General features: G+C 38.7%; 1 protein-coding gene across 2 annotated transcripts in view; it reads left to right on the forward strand.

The window, feature by feature from the left end:
• Positions 1-16517, forward strand: part of LOC139737633 (WD repeat-containing protein 20-like) — a 107601-nt gene that overhangs the window by 34272 nt on the left and 56812 nt on the right. For both annotated transcript variants that reach the window (XM_071648308.1, XM_071648307.1), the window contains exon 2: positions 690-875. In XM_071648308.1, the coding sequence (XP_071504409.1) occupies positions 690-875 (186 nt within the window). The remainder of the gene's footprint in view (positions 1-689; positions 876-16517) is intronic.

Below are 16517 nucleotides of genomic sequence, written 5' to 3' on the forward strand. Positions count from 1 at the left end.
ATTTCTTTTACATGTAATATGCAACTGTCCAAACAAAATTTTTAAAAATTACTTAATATTCGATATACAGTATGACTTAGTTTGCAGGCACAAACCCTTGTTCGTCGTAAAGGAGTCTGCGCCAAGACTACTACATGCACCACTTCGGCACTGTCCCATAGACCCTGTGTTGTAGCTTCTTCCAGCGACTACAACGACCAACAAGGGTTTGTGCCTGCAAACTACATATGACTGCTCTTTGATGCACCTTCTTTCACTCAAAATGATTTTCTTAAGTTGTCTATATGCCAATTTTTATACAGTGACCCATATTTCTGTCTTAGACCTCTGCAGCACCATTTCAAGAAAAAGACAAAAAGTACATTTTAACCCAAAGGGAGTTCCTTCACTAAGATTGTGCTAAATGTCTCCTGGCAATGAAGCAAATATATACTCATTTTGTGATGATATTTAATCCTTACAAATACGGACACAGTCATTATCAGTCTGTTTCTTAATGATGCACCCTTTAGCTCTGTCAAATCAATGATTGACGTTGCTTTCTTAATTGTATTGGTTTCATAGTCTACTCACAAATGATTTTTGTTGTAAAAGGCCATGATATCCCTTTAGCTTGGCAGCAAATCTTTCATTTATCACATATCTCCTAGTGTACAGCAAGGAATCTTTTTCTTTCATTCACCTTCCAGGCAGCAGACTTGACCAAGCCACTGGACAAGCGAACGTACAAGGGTGGCACCCTTCCCACTTGTCATGACTTCAACCAGCTGACAGCCAATGCCAAGGGAGTGTCCGTCATTGTGGGCTTTTCTGCTGGCCAGGTCCAACTGATCGACCCAATCCGAAAAGATATCAGTAAAATCTATAATGAGGAGGTCAGTTCTTCTTCATTTTAAGTAGTATGTTACATGTACCTTGTGGCTATTTGATGTACAGTGATTAGAAATTGTATCATATCTCATTCAGCGAAATCTTGTGGTTTAGTCAGGGCAGAGGATGTTTGTCGATAGGCTTCAAATTTTAGAGGATTTCCGAACTAGTTAAAGTTATGCCAGGCTGACACTTGCACGACTTTTGGCCACGACTTTGTCATGGCAAGTTTTGGGGCACGAACTGGGAGGCTCCTGCACTGTTCACGACTAGTTCACGCATAGTTCATGGCAAGTTCACGAATAGTTCACGAATGCGTGCCCATCAGTGTCCACATTGACACGAACTGGCACGATGAGTTCACGCATAGTTTGCACATAGTTTACGCACTTCCCGCATTGGCATGACGAGTATGTGCAATTCGGACGGTGTCGTGCCGACTTGGGCACGCCATATAAATAGGGGGCCTCCCCAACCCCTGGTCATCTTTGGATTGGCTGTGGAAGAGACAACATGCTGAATACTTGTACATATTTGTTGTTTGCTGTTTTTATGTTAATAAATTGTTATCTTATTTCAAAACACTTGTTTTTCTTTTTAACCTTGAAATAAAGTTCAAAATAAACGAAAACGAAACGAAATGAAAAAAAGGAAACGAAAAAGAAACAAAGAAATAAAGGACAAAAAAAAAGAACTCCCCTCCCCCACTCCCCTTCCAAAAAAAGAAAGGAAAAAAAAAAGAGAAAAAGAAACGAAAAAAAAAGGAACAAAAAAGACATGAAAAAAGAAACGGAAAAGAAACGGAAAGAAATAAAAAGAAAAGCAGTCCCCTCCCCCACTCACCCCCCAAAAAAGAAAAAAGAAATGAAGAAATGGAAGTAAGCGAAAAGTGAAACGAAAAGAAAGAGAAACGGAAAAGAAACTCAAGAAACAAAGGATTTCGTGTTTTTTTTTTTGGGGGGGGGGGGTGGGTGAGGGGACTTTCTTGCGTTTCTTGCCCTATACAGTCAACCTCGCATACCTCGAATTAGTTGGGACTGAAGAAAATGGTTCGAGGTACGCGAACTGTGAGGTACGTGTACGTCAAATTTTCTCCGACTTATCCGACGTTTATCGATTTTCAACATGTACCGATTGTTTGCATGCTTGTCAATTGGATTTGGATCAACTTTTATACAAATGAATTGAATGAAAATCGATGTTCTTCTTTCAACACTGTTTTCTGGTGGACAATTAAATCACTTATCACCATGAAAACAAAAAGAAAGTACCAATAAGTAATTGAGTGCAAGACGGGGTTGCAGAACATGCGTGCTGAATGTACATTGCGTGTGGATGACCGTGGTGTGTCTACAGAATACTGTGTATGCATTTGCATAATACTCGTACACGTCATGTGGAGAAACCCGTTGAAACACACAGCGTCCTCGCCAGAAAATGAAGTACGCGTGGCGGAAAAATGCCGTCAGGTAGTTTGAAATATTTACGCGTGGTGGCTCAAACTGAACACGTGGTCGGGTCGTCGGGGGAAGAAACGGTGCTTACACACCGACATGCGCGTGCGCGAGAAGCATGCAAAAACAAAACAAAACAAAAAGAGAGAGAGAGAGAGAGAGAGGGACAAAATTGGTGCGATATCGCACTGTCGACTCTGCGTTATAACGTTACAGCTTCGTAGCTAAAAAAATGGTACTAAAAGTGTCCGAAATCATCCCTCCGTTGGTAACAGATCTTATATATGAAGGGCTCGACACTAACGGTGGCCCGGGGTCACCGAAAAAGTCTGATGTTTGCCTTTGCTTTTGGAAATGAACAGCGGTAACAATCGGCTCCTTACAATGCCAAGATAACTGTCGGATGTTTGCTTTTAAATTTCGAAATGAATAACAGTAACATTTAGTTGCGTTCGATGGTAAATTTAATGTTTGATGTTTGCTTTGACATTCGGAAGTGAATAACAATAGTATTCAACTCCGTACGATCGTAAAATGAATGCCGGAAGTTTGTTCTTACGTTCGAAAGTAAATAACAATCAACATTTAGCTCCCGAAGATACTAAAATAAATGTCCAATGATCCCTTTGACGTTCGGAAATGAATAACAATACTATTCAACTCCGTACGATGATGAAATAAATGTCTGATGTTTGCTTTTACGTTCGAAAGTAAATAACAATAACTTTCAGTTCCGGAAGATGCTAAAATAAATGTCAGATGAGTTCTTTTACGTTCGGAAGTGAATAGCAGTAATATTCTGCTCCATACTATGCTAAAATAACTGTCGGATGTTTGCTTTTAAATTTCGAAATGAATAAAAGTAACGTTCAGCTGCGTTTGATGATAAAGTAAATATCTGATGTCTGCCTTGACGTTCAAAAGTCAAAAATCTTAAAACATTCGGCTCCGTACGATGCTAAAATAATTTACAGGCGATTCCTTTCACTTTCGGAAGTGGACAGCAGTAACATTCGGCTCCGTACGATAATAAAATAAATGTCGGATGTTTGCCTTTGCTTTTGGAAATGAACAGCGGTTAACAATCGGCTCCATACGATGCCAAGATAACTGTCGGATGTTTGCTTTTAAATTTCGAAATGAATAACAGTAATATTTAGTTGCGTTCGATGGTAAATTTAATGTTTGATGTTTGCTTTGAAATTCGGAAATGAATTACAATAGTATTTAACTCCGTACGATGATACCAATGCCGGAAGTTTGTTCTTACGTTCGAATGTAAATAACAATAAAATTTAGCTCCGGAAGATACTAAAATAAATGTTCAATGATCCCTTTGACGTTCGGAAATGAATAACAATACTATTCAACTCGGTACGATGATGAAATAAATGCCTGATGTTTGCTATTATGTTTAAAAGTAAATAACAACTTTCAGCTCCGGAAGATGCTAAAATAAATGTCAGATGAGTGCTTTTTACGTTCGGAAATGAAATTCAGCGGTAACAATTGGCTCCATACGATGCTATTAAAGATAACTGTCGGATGTTTGCTTTTAAATTTCGAAACGAATAACAGTCACATTTAGTTGCGTTCGGTGGTAAATTTAATGTTTGATGTTTGCTTTGACGTTCGGAGATGAATAACAATAGTATTCAACTCCGTACGATGATAAAAATGAATGCCAGAAATTTGTTTTTACGTTCGAAGGTATAAATAACAATAAAGTTTAGCTCCGGAAGAAGCTAAAATAAATATCAGATGAGTGCTTTTACGTTCGGAAGTGAATAGCAGTAATATTCAACTCCATATGATGCTAAAATAACTGTCGGATGTTTGCTTTTAAATTTCGAAATGAATAACAGTAACGTTCAGCTGCGTTTGATGATAAAGTAAATATCTGATGTATGCCTTGACGTTCAAAAATAAAAAATAGTATAACATTCGGCTCCGTATGATGCTAAAATAATTTCCAGATGATTCATTTCACTTTCGGATGTGGACAGCAGTAACATTCGGCTCAGTACGATAATGAAATAATGTCGGATGTTTGCTTTCACGTTCGGAACTGAAAAGATAAGGATAACATTCATGAAGCTCCGTAAGGTGCTAAAATGAATGTCGGTTGTTTGCTTTTAGATTTTAAAATCATTTACGGTATAATTCGGCTCCGTAAGGTGCTAAAATATCAGCAAATGTTGGATGATTGCTTCTACAATCAGAAATGAATAACAGTAACTTTCGGCTCTTTACAATGCTAAATCAAAATACATGTCGGATGTTTACAAAATAATGTCTGCAAATGATCCCACTTTCTCATTTCAAATGTAAGTTTTGATCACCCTAAATAGGTATCAACTTTTATAGTAATCTATAATTTGCTAAATCTTAGAACTCTGAATAACGGTGAGATGATTGATTTTTTTATTCATTTATTTCAGACATGGGTACCTGTATCACTTCAGTCATGCTTTCTTTTTGTCCCCGCCGAACGAGTTCGAGCAGGGGACTATGAAACGGGCTCCGTACGTGTGTGTGTCCGTGTGTCCGTCCGTGTGTCCGTCCGTCCGTGTGTGCGTCCGTGTGTGATCAAAATCTTCAATTTGCTACTTCTCTGTCATTTATGAGCCAATTTTGATTCTGTTTGCTTTATATGATAGCACTACATGGGAGCTTTGAAACTTCTACACAGAATTTCAGTCGTGACCTTTGACCTTGACCTTTGACCTATATTGTACATTTTGCTACAAAATGCTACTTTTTCGCCATTTCTAATCTGATTTCGATTCCGTTTGCTTTATGTGATGGCACCAGGTGAGGGCTTCAAAACTTGTACACAGAATTTTGACCTTTGACTTCTTTGACCTTTGACCTTGATTTTTGACCTGTATTGTACATTTTGCTACAAAATGCTACTCCTTCGCCATTTCTTACCCGATTTCGATTCCGTTTGCTTTATGTGATGGCACTAGGTGAGGGCTTCAAAACTTGTACACAGAATTTTGACCTTTGACTTCTTTGACCTTTGACCTTGATTTTTGACCCATATTGTACATTGGCTACAAAATGCTACTCCTTCGCCATTTCTAACCCGATTTCGATTCTGTTTGCTTTATGTGATGCACTAGGTGAGGGCTTCAAAACTTCTACACAGAATTTTGACCTTTGACCTTGATTTTTGACCTGTATTGTACATTTTGCTACAAAATGCTACTCCTTCGCCATTTCTTATCCGATTTCGATTCTGTTTGCTTTATGTGATGGCACTAGGTGAGGGCTTCAAAACTTGTACACAGAATTTTGACCTTTGACTTCTTTGACCTTTGACCTTAATTTTTGACCTACATTTTGTTGTACATTTTCCTACAAAATGCTACTCCTTCGCCATTTCTAACCCGATTTCGATTCCGTTTGCTTTATGTGATGGCACTAGGTGAGGGCTTCAAAACTTGTACACAGAATTTTGACCTTTGACTTCTTTGACCTTTGACCTTGATTTTTGACCTATATTGTACATTTTGCTACAAAATGCTACTTCCAGCGGGGACATATATTACGCACTGCGTAATTTCTACTTTTCCTTGTTATTTTTCTAACGGACCGGTATGACACTGCAACGCTGCGTTTAGCTTAGCTCCGTGTCGCTGAAAATGTGACTTATAGTCAGCGAAATCATCTTTTCTTTTATGACAATAGTGGATACGTATATAACTTAATAAAGTATCACTGTAAAAACATCGGTGTTAGATTTGACACCACGGGTGTTAAATCTAACACCGATCAAACTTCAATAAAGGACTACACCCACAGGTGTTGAAAATGCACTGTGATGGTGTTGAAAAGTGTTCACCTGACACTTTGTGGTGTTAATTTGACACTGTACCTGGTGTTATTTTGACACTGTACTGGTGTTAATTCAAAAATGACACCACATGGTGTTGATTTGATATTTGTTGGTGTTAATATCAATGGTTTAACACCCGTCCAGCTTCAGTAAGAAACCACACCAGCTGGTGTTACTGTGGTGTAAATTTATTTTCACATTTTTTCAAAAATCTAGTATTTTAATGTAAAATTCTTGATCGTCTTGTTTAAATTAAAAATCAACAAGAAGTGCAGTTACTAAGAAACTCTTCAAAAAACAGTTTAAAATTTGGAAATGACACCCGGAGGTGTTAATTTAACACCAGAAATGAGCACCGAAAATTTAACACCAGCTCGGTGTTCACTATTTAACACCGGACTTTTTGCAGTGATCGGTTTGCATCATTTTTTTTTACACTTTGTTTTGCGTTTCTTTTTTTTTTTATTTTAAAGGATTACACTGATTTGAAGAAAAAAAGAAAAAGGAAAAAAATATTGGTGCTACTAGCCTATAACGAAGCGTCAACCCACCATAAAAGCTGCGTTTATACGTTAACTTTGCGTTGCTGAAAATGTGACTAAAAGTCTTCGTAATTATCTTTCCTTTAATGCAATATTGTTGATAACTTGTCACGTAATAAAGTGCAAGTTTGCATCGCTTTCATCCTTTATTTTTGTGCGTTTCTTTCTCTATTTCAAGTCTCACACGATTAAGAAGAAAAAATGAGCAAAGGAAGAAGTTTTGAAAAAGAAAAGAAAAAGAAGAAAATATTGATGCAAGTACACTATTGTATAACAAAACGGCATCGCGGTATCAAAGCTTCGTCTATAGCTTAACTTTGCGGTGCTGAAAATGTGACTTCCAGTGTCCGAAATTATGTTTTCTTTCATCATACAATGACATAATTGTTGTTATTCATCATGTAACTAAAGTGAAGGTTTGCATCTTTGCACTATTTCCTTTCGTCTCATTTTTATTTTGTTCTGTTCTTTAAAAATCACGCTATTTAGAAGAATGTGGAAAGAAAACGAAGATGATGAAGAAGAAAAAAATAGTGCAACTGCCGTAACGAAGCAGCATCCATGCTCTATCAACTCTGCATTTAGATTAACTAAACGTCTCTGTGAAGTGTTTAAGTGTCTGAAATTCTTTTCTTTCATGACATGATTGTTGATATTTATCACGTAACTAAAGCATATATTTCAATCGCATTTATATAATTTCCTTTGTGTTTTTTATGTCAAGAGTCACGCAATTTAGGAGAAAAAATAACAGCTGGAAAAGATTAAAAGAAGAAAGTATTAGTGGAACAAACTGAGTGCAGAGTCAGCGGCCTCGCACTAAATGTGACTTCAAAAATATCTCCGAAATTATCTATTCTTTTATGACAATATTGTGGATACTTATCACTTGATAAAGTGAGGGTTTGCATTGCTTTCATACTTTCTTTTGCGCTATATTAAGTTCTTTTTTTTTATTTCAAGGATTACACTGATTTGAAGAAAAATGGAATAAGAAGAAAATATCGGTGCAACAAGATAACAGAAGCCCGGCATCCCGCTATATGAAAGCTGCATTTTATCAAAGCTTTCTTGCGTCGCTGAGAATGTGACTTATCTAGAGTTTATTTTATTTTATCATTCAAGAATCGCAAAATTTAAGAAAAAAGAAAAAAGAAAAGAATTTAAAAGAAGAAAGTATGAGTGGAACGAACTGATCGCAGAGTCCGTGACATCATACTATATCGACGCTTTATGTCACTAAAATGTGGCATTTATAGAGTCCGAAATTATGATTTCGTTTATAATCGTTAGTACTTATCAAGTAACAAAGTGTAGGTTTGCATCACATTTTATTCTTTCGTCTATTTTTCCATTATATTATAGTATACTACAAAGATCACGCAATTTAGAACATGCATACGTCTTCATCTTATTTCATGTCTTCCTCTTTTGCTGTATTTCCCCTCCAATGAATGATGAAAATAAAAATTATGTACATGTCTCCCTCCCAACAAAAAGAACCACGTGCTAGCAACCTTCAGAAAGTTAAATCTAATTGTTGATTGTTAGCAAAGAATAGCCACCGTGGGGAAATACGACAAATAAGAGCGAAAGATTGTATAAGCATGCAGTCTCTTCGGATCGAAGACGCTTGACATCCTCCCCACCCCCCCCCCCCCCCTTGCAGAAATTTCCACAAAACCAGGTGCTAGACGCAGGTGCCAGTCGAAAGAATGCACGCACTAGAATTCTGTTAATAAACAGAGTGTAAATAGCCTGGAAATATCGATCAAAGAACTAGCTCGAGAGTAGAATTAAAGGAATCATTGCAAGGACCATGATTCTATTAATTTAGTCTTTCTTTTGGCCCATAGTAGAAGCATCGAACAGTCGATCATAATCCGGGATAATAGTGTATACCTGATTATCTTAGATGTTCCTGAACTATAGAAAGGGATTGATTAATCACTCGATTTATTGAATCACAGAAAGACAATGATCATGAAAGCACACGTCTTGATTGCAGACAGAAATTCATTACGAGTATGTGATATGCAGCCACTACCCGATTAGACTGTAAAATCACGACAATTTCAGGCTCATTAAAACTGCGCATTACTTTTCAAAGTTTGGAAGAATTTCACCTGTGAACTGTGACGGTCCACTACGGAGATGATTTGGCTATCAACATTCGTTTGTTTCTTGTTTTGTTATGTCTTGTCTGTTTGTTTGCTTGCTTGCTTTTGTTTGGTTTTGTTTTTGCTCGTACAAGACATGACGATTTCTTCGTATCGAATGTAAACTGTTACCGCAATCAAGCCATATAGCGCAGCTGCGGAGCATTCGATTCATTGAACTTGAAGTAGCCTCAAACAAGGCAAGAGCACATGGCACGTGTTTCGCACATCGGCACATCGACACAGAGCGAGACATTTAGCAATCATCGTTATGACAGATAGTCTGATTTCAATCATGGGAAAAGAAACAGGAATACTTGGGAAAATGGTGATGTTTAGCATCTTACACAGCAGAATGTTATCCTTATTCAGTTCCGAACGTGAAAGGAAACATCCGTTATTTATTTTAGCGTCTAAATGAGCCGATTGATACCGTTAATCATTTCCAAATGTATAAAAGCAACAATCGGTTATTTATCTTAGCATGTACGGAGCAGAATATTTCCGTTATATTCATTTCCAAATTTAAAAGCAAACATCCGACATTATTTTATTTCATCATCGTACGGAGCCGAATGTTACTGTTGCCCGCATCCAAAAGTGAAATGAATCATCTGACAATTATTTCAGCATCGTACAGAGCCAAATGTTACTGCTATTCACTTCCAAACGTAAAAACAGTCATCTGACATTTATTTTGGCATCTTCCGGATCCGAATGTTATTGCTATTTACTTTCGAACGTGAAAGCAAACATCCTACATTTATTTAATCATCATACGGAGTTCAATTTTATTGCTATTCATTTCCGAACGTCAAAGGGATCATTCGACATTTATTTTAGCATCTTCCGGAGCTGAATGTTATTGCTATTTACTTTCGAACGTAAAAGCAAACATCCGGCATTTATTTCATCATCGTAGGGAGTTGAATATTATTGTTATTCATTTCCGAACGTCAAAGCAAACATGCGACATTTATTTTAGGATCTTCCGGAGCTGAATGTTATTGCTATCTACTTTCGAACATAAGAGCAAACATCAGACATTTGTTTTATCATCGTACGGAGTTGAATATTATTGTTAGTCATTTCTGAACGTCAAAGAGGTCATCCGACATTAATTTTAGCATCTTACGGAGCCGATTGTTTGATACCGCTGTTCATTTCCAAAAGTAAAGGCAAACATCCGAAAAAAAGGAGGTTGAAATGTATGAAATAAAAAAAAAAAATACAAATTTTAGAGTTGCTCAGTACAATACTAGTTTGTGCTTCCAAACATTGGCAGCTTTGCTTGCTGGATCACTCGCACATGGCTCGATCTGCTGCTCCGGGGATTGCTCGCGTACACGTGTAGTAAACAGTGGCAACTCACAGTGATCGGAGAGAAGCGCTCGTAAATTTTCTGCACCGGAATCTCGGTGAACGTGGTATAATACTGCGCTCACTGTACACCTGCGTATGCTGCTGGCAAGCAAATAAGTGGAATCGGTAATAGACCGTGTGCGATGCGGGTACATCGCACACTATATGACACGATCGACGATCTTGCCGCTAAAGCGAGCGCCGAGCAAGTAACTGTCGAGCATGCGTTCGAAGGAAACTGCAAAAGATATATTTTTTTAAAATGGGAAATATTACAAAATGGGGAAGGAAGATAACAAAAACTCTGAAAATTACGCGTGGTAGTCCAAATTCACGCGTGGCGCAAAATTGGCTGCCACAATTTACGCGTGGCGCACCCGCCACGCGAAAAACGCCTGGCGAGGACGTTGGAAACACAAACTAAATTTACCAGGCACACAGTTACACAAGAATTACAATAATCACATTCTTAGCTTTGCACACTATTAATATTTCGCACAACTATGGGTGTACATGTTGCTCACTGAGAACATCTAGAGCTACAGGGAGCGACAGCAATGTCGCACCGCTACACACCGGTCTTCCATGTGTCTACCAGCAGCACTCACAGTCAGCCGATTGATACCGTTAATCATTTCTAAATGTAAAAGCAACAATCTGTTATTTATTTTAGCATCATATGGAGCAGAATATTACAGTTATTCATTTCCAAATTTAAAAGCAAACATCCAACATTTATTTTACTATCATACGGAGCAGAATGTTACTGCTGTCCACTTCCAAAAGTGAAATGAATCATCTGACAATTATTTTAGCATCGTACGGAGCCGAATGTTACTGTTTTTCATTTTGGAACGTCAAGGCAGACTATATCAGACATTTATTTTACCATTAAACGCAGCTGAATGTTACTGTTATTCCTTTCGAAATGTCAGCAAACATCCGACATTTATTTAATCATCGTACGGAGTTATTATTGTTATTCATTTCCGAACGTCAAAGGGATCATTCGACATTTATTTTAGCATCTTCCAGAGCTGAACATTATAGCTATTTACTTTCGAACGTAAAAGCAAACATCTGGAATTTATTCTATCATCGTACAGAGTTGAATATTGTTGTTATTCATTTCCGAACGTCAAAGCAAACATTCAACATTTATTTTGGCATCTTCCGGAGCCGAATGTTATCGTTATTTACTTTCGAACGTAAAAACAAACATCCGGCATTTATTTCTATCATCGTATATACGGAGTTGAATATTATTATTAATTATTTCTGAACGTCAAGGCAAACATTCAACATTTATTTCAGCATCTTCCGGAGCCGAATGTTCTCCTTATTCTTTTCCGAATGCAAAATCAAATATCCGACATTAATTCAAGTACCGTACGGAGCTGAATCTTGCCGTTATTCATTTCCAAAAGTAAGCAAACATGCGACATTTATTTTAGTATCATGTGGAGTTGAATATCACCATTATTCATTTCCAAAATTAAAAGCAAACATTTGACATTTATTTTAGCATCTTGTGGAGCCGATTGTTACCACTGTTCATCTCCAAAAGTAAAGGCAAACATCCAACATTTTTTTGGTGGTCCGACTCGTGTTTTTGGTGGCCCCGGACCACCATTAGTGTCGAGCCCTGAATAAGTGCAGCACACAAAGGATGGGCTACTCGGTTGCCAAACCCCCCCCCCCCAAAAAAAAAAAAAACAAACAAACAAAAAACAAGGCATATACGATTGTGCTAGAAAAGAAAAAAAAATTAATTACCGAAAACTCAAATAAGATTCAAGTCAAAACAGGGGTAAAGTAATAAATTATGATTTTTTTTTCTGAAAATCGTACAGCGTATCATTCCGTAACATCTATATTTATCAGAAACTGTTGTTAAATCATATCTATACTATTCCATATTATGCTAGGTCTATACTTCTATAACATATACCACACTATTTTCATAATCGCATTGCTGAAAAAAAAAAAAGTATTCAGTGCTTGCGTTCTTGGGGGAGAATCAATGAAACAAACTTTGTGAAAGGAAAAAAGTTAAAAAAGCACTAGCAGGAGATTGATGTTTGGACGGTGGACCGTGATTAATGCCAAAGATATAACTGTCAACACCTAAGCAGGTGCGCCACGACGTTTAAGAAATCTACGCGCACGGCATGACTATCACGATCGCAAATCAGAACACAGTCGTTAAAGAAAAGATGATGGGGCAGAGCGTAGTGCTATCATAAGCACTCCATTGGCACGGGTGCTATATGCATACCGTGTACGTGTGTAGGTAGGTGTTGGGGATTTTTCTTGTCAGCTGTGTACCGGGTATTTCTTTGGGCGCATGATCGTTCTGGTCTTAAAATATTTACAATTGAGTGTGAAAAGATTTGTGACATGTCTTCGCTGTCCACGCGCGCTTAATCGGAAATGCTGAGTGATGTTTGCAATTTCGATTCGAGCAACATGCTGGGAAAAACAATAAGTTAATTAAGATCGGGACATTAGATTCCCCTTCGAGGTAACCGAACTTCGAGTTCGAGCTACGCGATTTTTAGTACACGGAAACTCCATAGGAACAATCGGGACTTTCATTTTGCCCCCGAGGTAAGTGATATTCGGCTTATCTGACGTCGAGGTAAGCGAGGTTGACTGTATATACCACCGCACCGACGCGAGCGCCACGGTGGCACAGAAGTTGTGAACTGCTCGTGAACTGCTCTTGAACTGGTCGTGAACTGCTCGTGCCATGCGCAACCTGTTCGTGAAGTGCGTAAACTAGTCGTGAACTGCTCGTGCCATCATTGCATGAAGTACACGTGACCGTGTCAGTGGAAGGCACGGCCACGCTGCGACACGCACCAATTTGTGAACATGTGAACTTCTCGTGAACCCGACGTGAGCTGTTCGTGAACTATTCGTGGCAGTTCGTGACAGTTGTGGCATGGCGCGCACTGCCACGCACTGGCATGCATCCTCCCGCGTCGTCCCGACGAGTTCATGACTCGGTGCTATAGAATTAAACTCTTTATTTTCTGTATAGGCCTACTAAACTCTTAATTGGTATCTATTGACGAACTAGCTCTACGTAGGCCTACGCACGTCAGAAATCACTGGTTTCCTCGCATTAATGGGTTCTTTGGCAAGATATGCATTGCACACAGACGCGGTTCTAGTTACTCGGTTACTTGCCCTTGCTGATGATGGCTTTATTGGCAGGCGGGCGGGCCGAGGCGTCGGGCGCGCAGGCTGGGATTGAGACTGCTGTCTAGGGTGTTTGCATGCAGCAGTCGCGTAAGCAATGCGTACCGATCGTGAATTTCATGCAAGGAAAAGACCATAATTACATGAAAGAAACGCAACTAAATGTTAAGAGAAAGCGAGCAGTTAACAGACAAACATTTGTGACAAGACCCCAGCTATACTGTCTCTACTTAGAGTTAATATTTTATCAACTGTGAAGTTATCATGGATTTGGAGCGGTTAAGAAAACTTATATGTTGATTTGGGGTGAAGTTGGAGTTGATTTAGACTCTGGGTCTCGTGATAAAACGGACTTGAAGTTTATTTGGAAGTTAATCATTGATTAATTGGACTTAGAGTTGATATGAGAAGTTAATCATAGATTATCTTGACTTAACGTTAAATTTATCTTTTGATAAAACGGGGCCCTGGATATGCATATGAATGAGTTGATGTTATCACCTCACAACTTGCCACTTTGCAACTTTGTACACAAAATCTTGAAATAATCTTTTTTGGGGTTCGAAAGAAATTTTGCCTTAGTCTCAAAACCTTATATATTTGACTGATCATTATGTTGAAGTTATTCAACTAGTGATAACAATTCAACCGTACAGGTGTATGTTTAACACTTTCTGACACAAAAATAGATTTTTCATCTGATTTTTGTACACGATATGGAAAAATGTGAGGTCATTTGCACAGACTCATATCAGCTGTTCAAGACTGTTTTGCAAAAATTAACAACACTTATCAATGTCAATTATCAATTATCAGCCTCCCTAATTTTTATGTGATTTTGATCAAATTTTCACCATTGTGTTTATATCATTCTATGCTTTCTGTTTAGAAAAACTGATGTGGAAGTCCCCTTTTAACTAAATCTAATGCTTTGAATAAATTAAAAAGTTGTATTCTGTATTTAGCTGAGATACTGTCTTTGAAGCCAAATACTGTAAAAGTGGATATTTCGCGCTGGGCTGAGTAAGATGAGTTTTGCATGTTTTTAATTCCGCGGAATCAAGACATCCGCCACTGGAGTATGGCAAGCAAAGATATTCGCATGCTTTTATTTTCATGCTCGTTTCTCACACGAAATGCGCTAAAAATTCAACTTCGCGAAAATTTCCATTTTTACAGTATATGAATTAACCAATGTACACTTATTAAACAATTTGTAGAAATGTTGGTGCTTAAAGCTAGACTGATAAATCTGCCTTTTAAACGAAGGCCTCTTGTTCACTCTTTTTTGGTCGAGAATACGGTCGGCCCCTCTCAACAGACAGATGTCTTCTATTCACTCTGCTGTGTGGACTTAACTTCCCTGATGACGGCAAATAAGAAATGTGGTAGAAGTTCCCTTTTCAGCTCACCTGAGCCAAAGGCTCGAGTGAGCTATTGCGATCGCTCTTCGTCGGGCGTCCGGCGTGCGTCGTGCATAAACTTTTTACATTTTCATCTTCTTGAGAATCCCATGACCGATTTTCACCAAACTTGGCAGGTAGCATCCCTAGGGGGATAGGATCTCAACTTGTTCAAATGGACACCATGCCCTACCTGGGGGGCCCCCCAGAGGGGCCCAAACCCCCAAAAATTAAGGAATCTTAAAAAATCTTCTTCTGTAGAACCAGAAGTGATAGAGCTAAGTTAATACTACGACTTCGTACTTTAATGACTGTAGTTTCAAGTTTGTTCATGGCGGAATCTGGGGTGCCCCCCTTGGGAGAGAGGGGTGGGGAGGGGTCCTAATGGGCCAAAATTGTACATTTTCATCTTTTTCTTGAAAATGCCAAAATGAATTTTAACCAAACTTAGCAGGTAGCATCCCTAGGGGATAGAATCTCATCCCCATCAAATGGGCACCATGCCCCAACTGAGGGCCCAAGGGGACCGAAATTGTGGCCTAAATTGTAAATTTTCTTCTTTTTCTTGAAAATGCCATGATGAATTTTCACCAAACTTGGCAGGTAGCATCCCTAGGGGGATAGAATCTCAATTCCATCAAATGGGCACCATGTCCCACCTGGGGGGCCCCCCAGAAGGGCCAAACCCCTTGGAGACCCAAAGGGGCCTAATTCCGCCCCCCTCCAACATTAAGGAATATTTACAATTCTTCTTGAGAACCAGAAGTGATATTTAAAGCAAAGTTACTTTGAGTTTGTACATTGATGACTGTAGTTCCAAGTTTGTTCACTGCAGATCCAGGGCTGCCTCCCCCCCCCCCCCCCTTCCCGACTAGGGATAGGATCTCAAAGTGTTTGAATGGGCAACATGCTTTCTTTGGGGGCCCCAGGGGGTCCAAACCTCCTAAATTAAGGAATATTCAATAATATTCTTCTCTAGAATCAAAAGTGGTAGGGCTTTAAATCTCCCCCCCCCCCCCCCAAAAAAAAAACAAAAACAAAAACAAACAAAAAACAAAAAAAACCCCAAAAAACTACATAGTCCAACATTCTATGAAGTACAGTGTACTTGGCAGGTTTTTTTTTTTTTTACTGGGCCCTGTTTCATAAAGTTGTTCGTAAAGTTACGAACGACTTACGAGCGACTGGTGATCAGTTCTTGTGGTGAATTATTCAAATTCTAGTAAGTATAGCACATCGCAACTGATCACCAATCGCTCGTAAGTTGTTCGTAACTTTACGAACAGCTTTATGAAACACCCCCCTGGTGTGATGGAATATGCAAATGGACACCATGGCCTCAGCTCTCAAAGCTACCCCCCACCACAAGTTTCCAGTGTTCTCAGGTAAGAGTCTGCTAGAATGCATGAAAGGTGAACTTGCGATACTCAGGTGAGCGCTAGACCCCCGGGTCTCTTGTTTTATAATATTAAATAAGAGATCACAAAACTGGGCATGCTGATCTATATACTCAACGAACAAGTGAAGCTCACCAATTTCATGATTTATTCCTCTTTAACACAGTTCTGCATGCTTTATCGAGTAAAATGGACTTAGAACTGAGCTTCCCTATAAGATGCAGCAGTCACGTTCAAACCACTGAACTCACATGTGCGCAGATAGATCGCACAGTCCAC

Source organism: Diadema antillarum, unplaced genomic scaffold (assembly GCF_040938485.1).
Source record: "Diadema antillarum isolate AM-2024a unplaced genomic scaffold, OU_Dant_1.0 seq00000697_RagTag, whole genome shotgun sequence".
Classification (NCBI taxonomy): Eukaryota; Metazoa; Echinodermata; class Echinoidea; order Diadematoida; family Diadematidae; genus Diadema; species Diadema antillarum.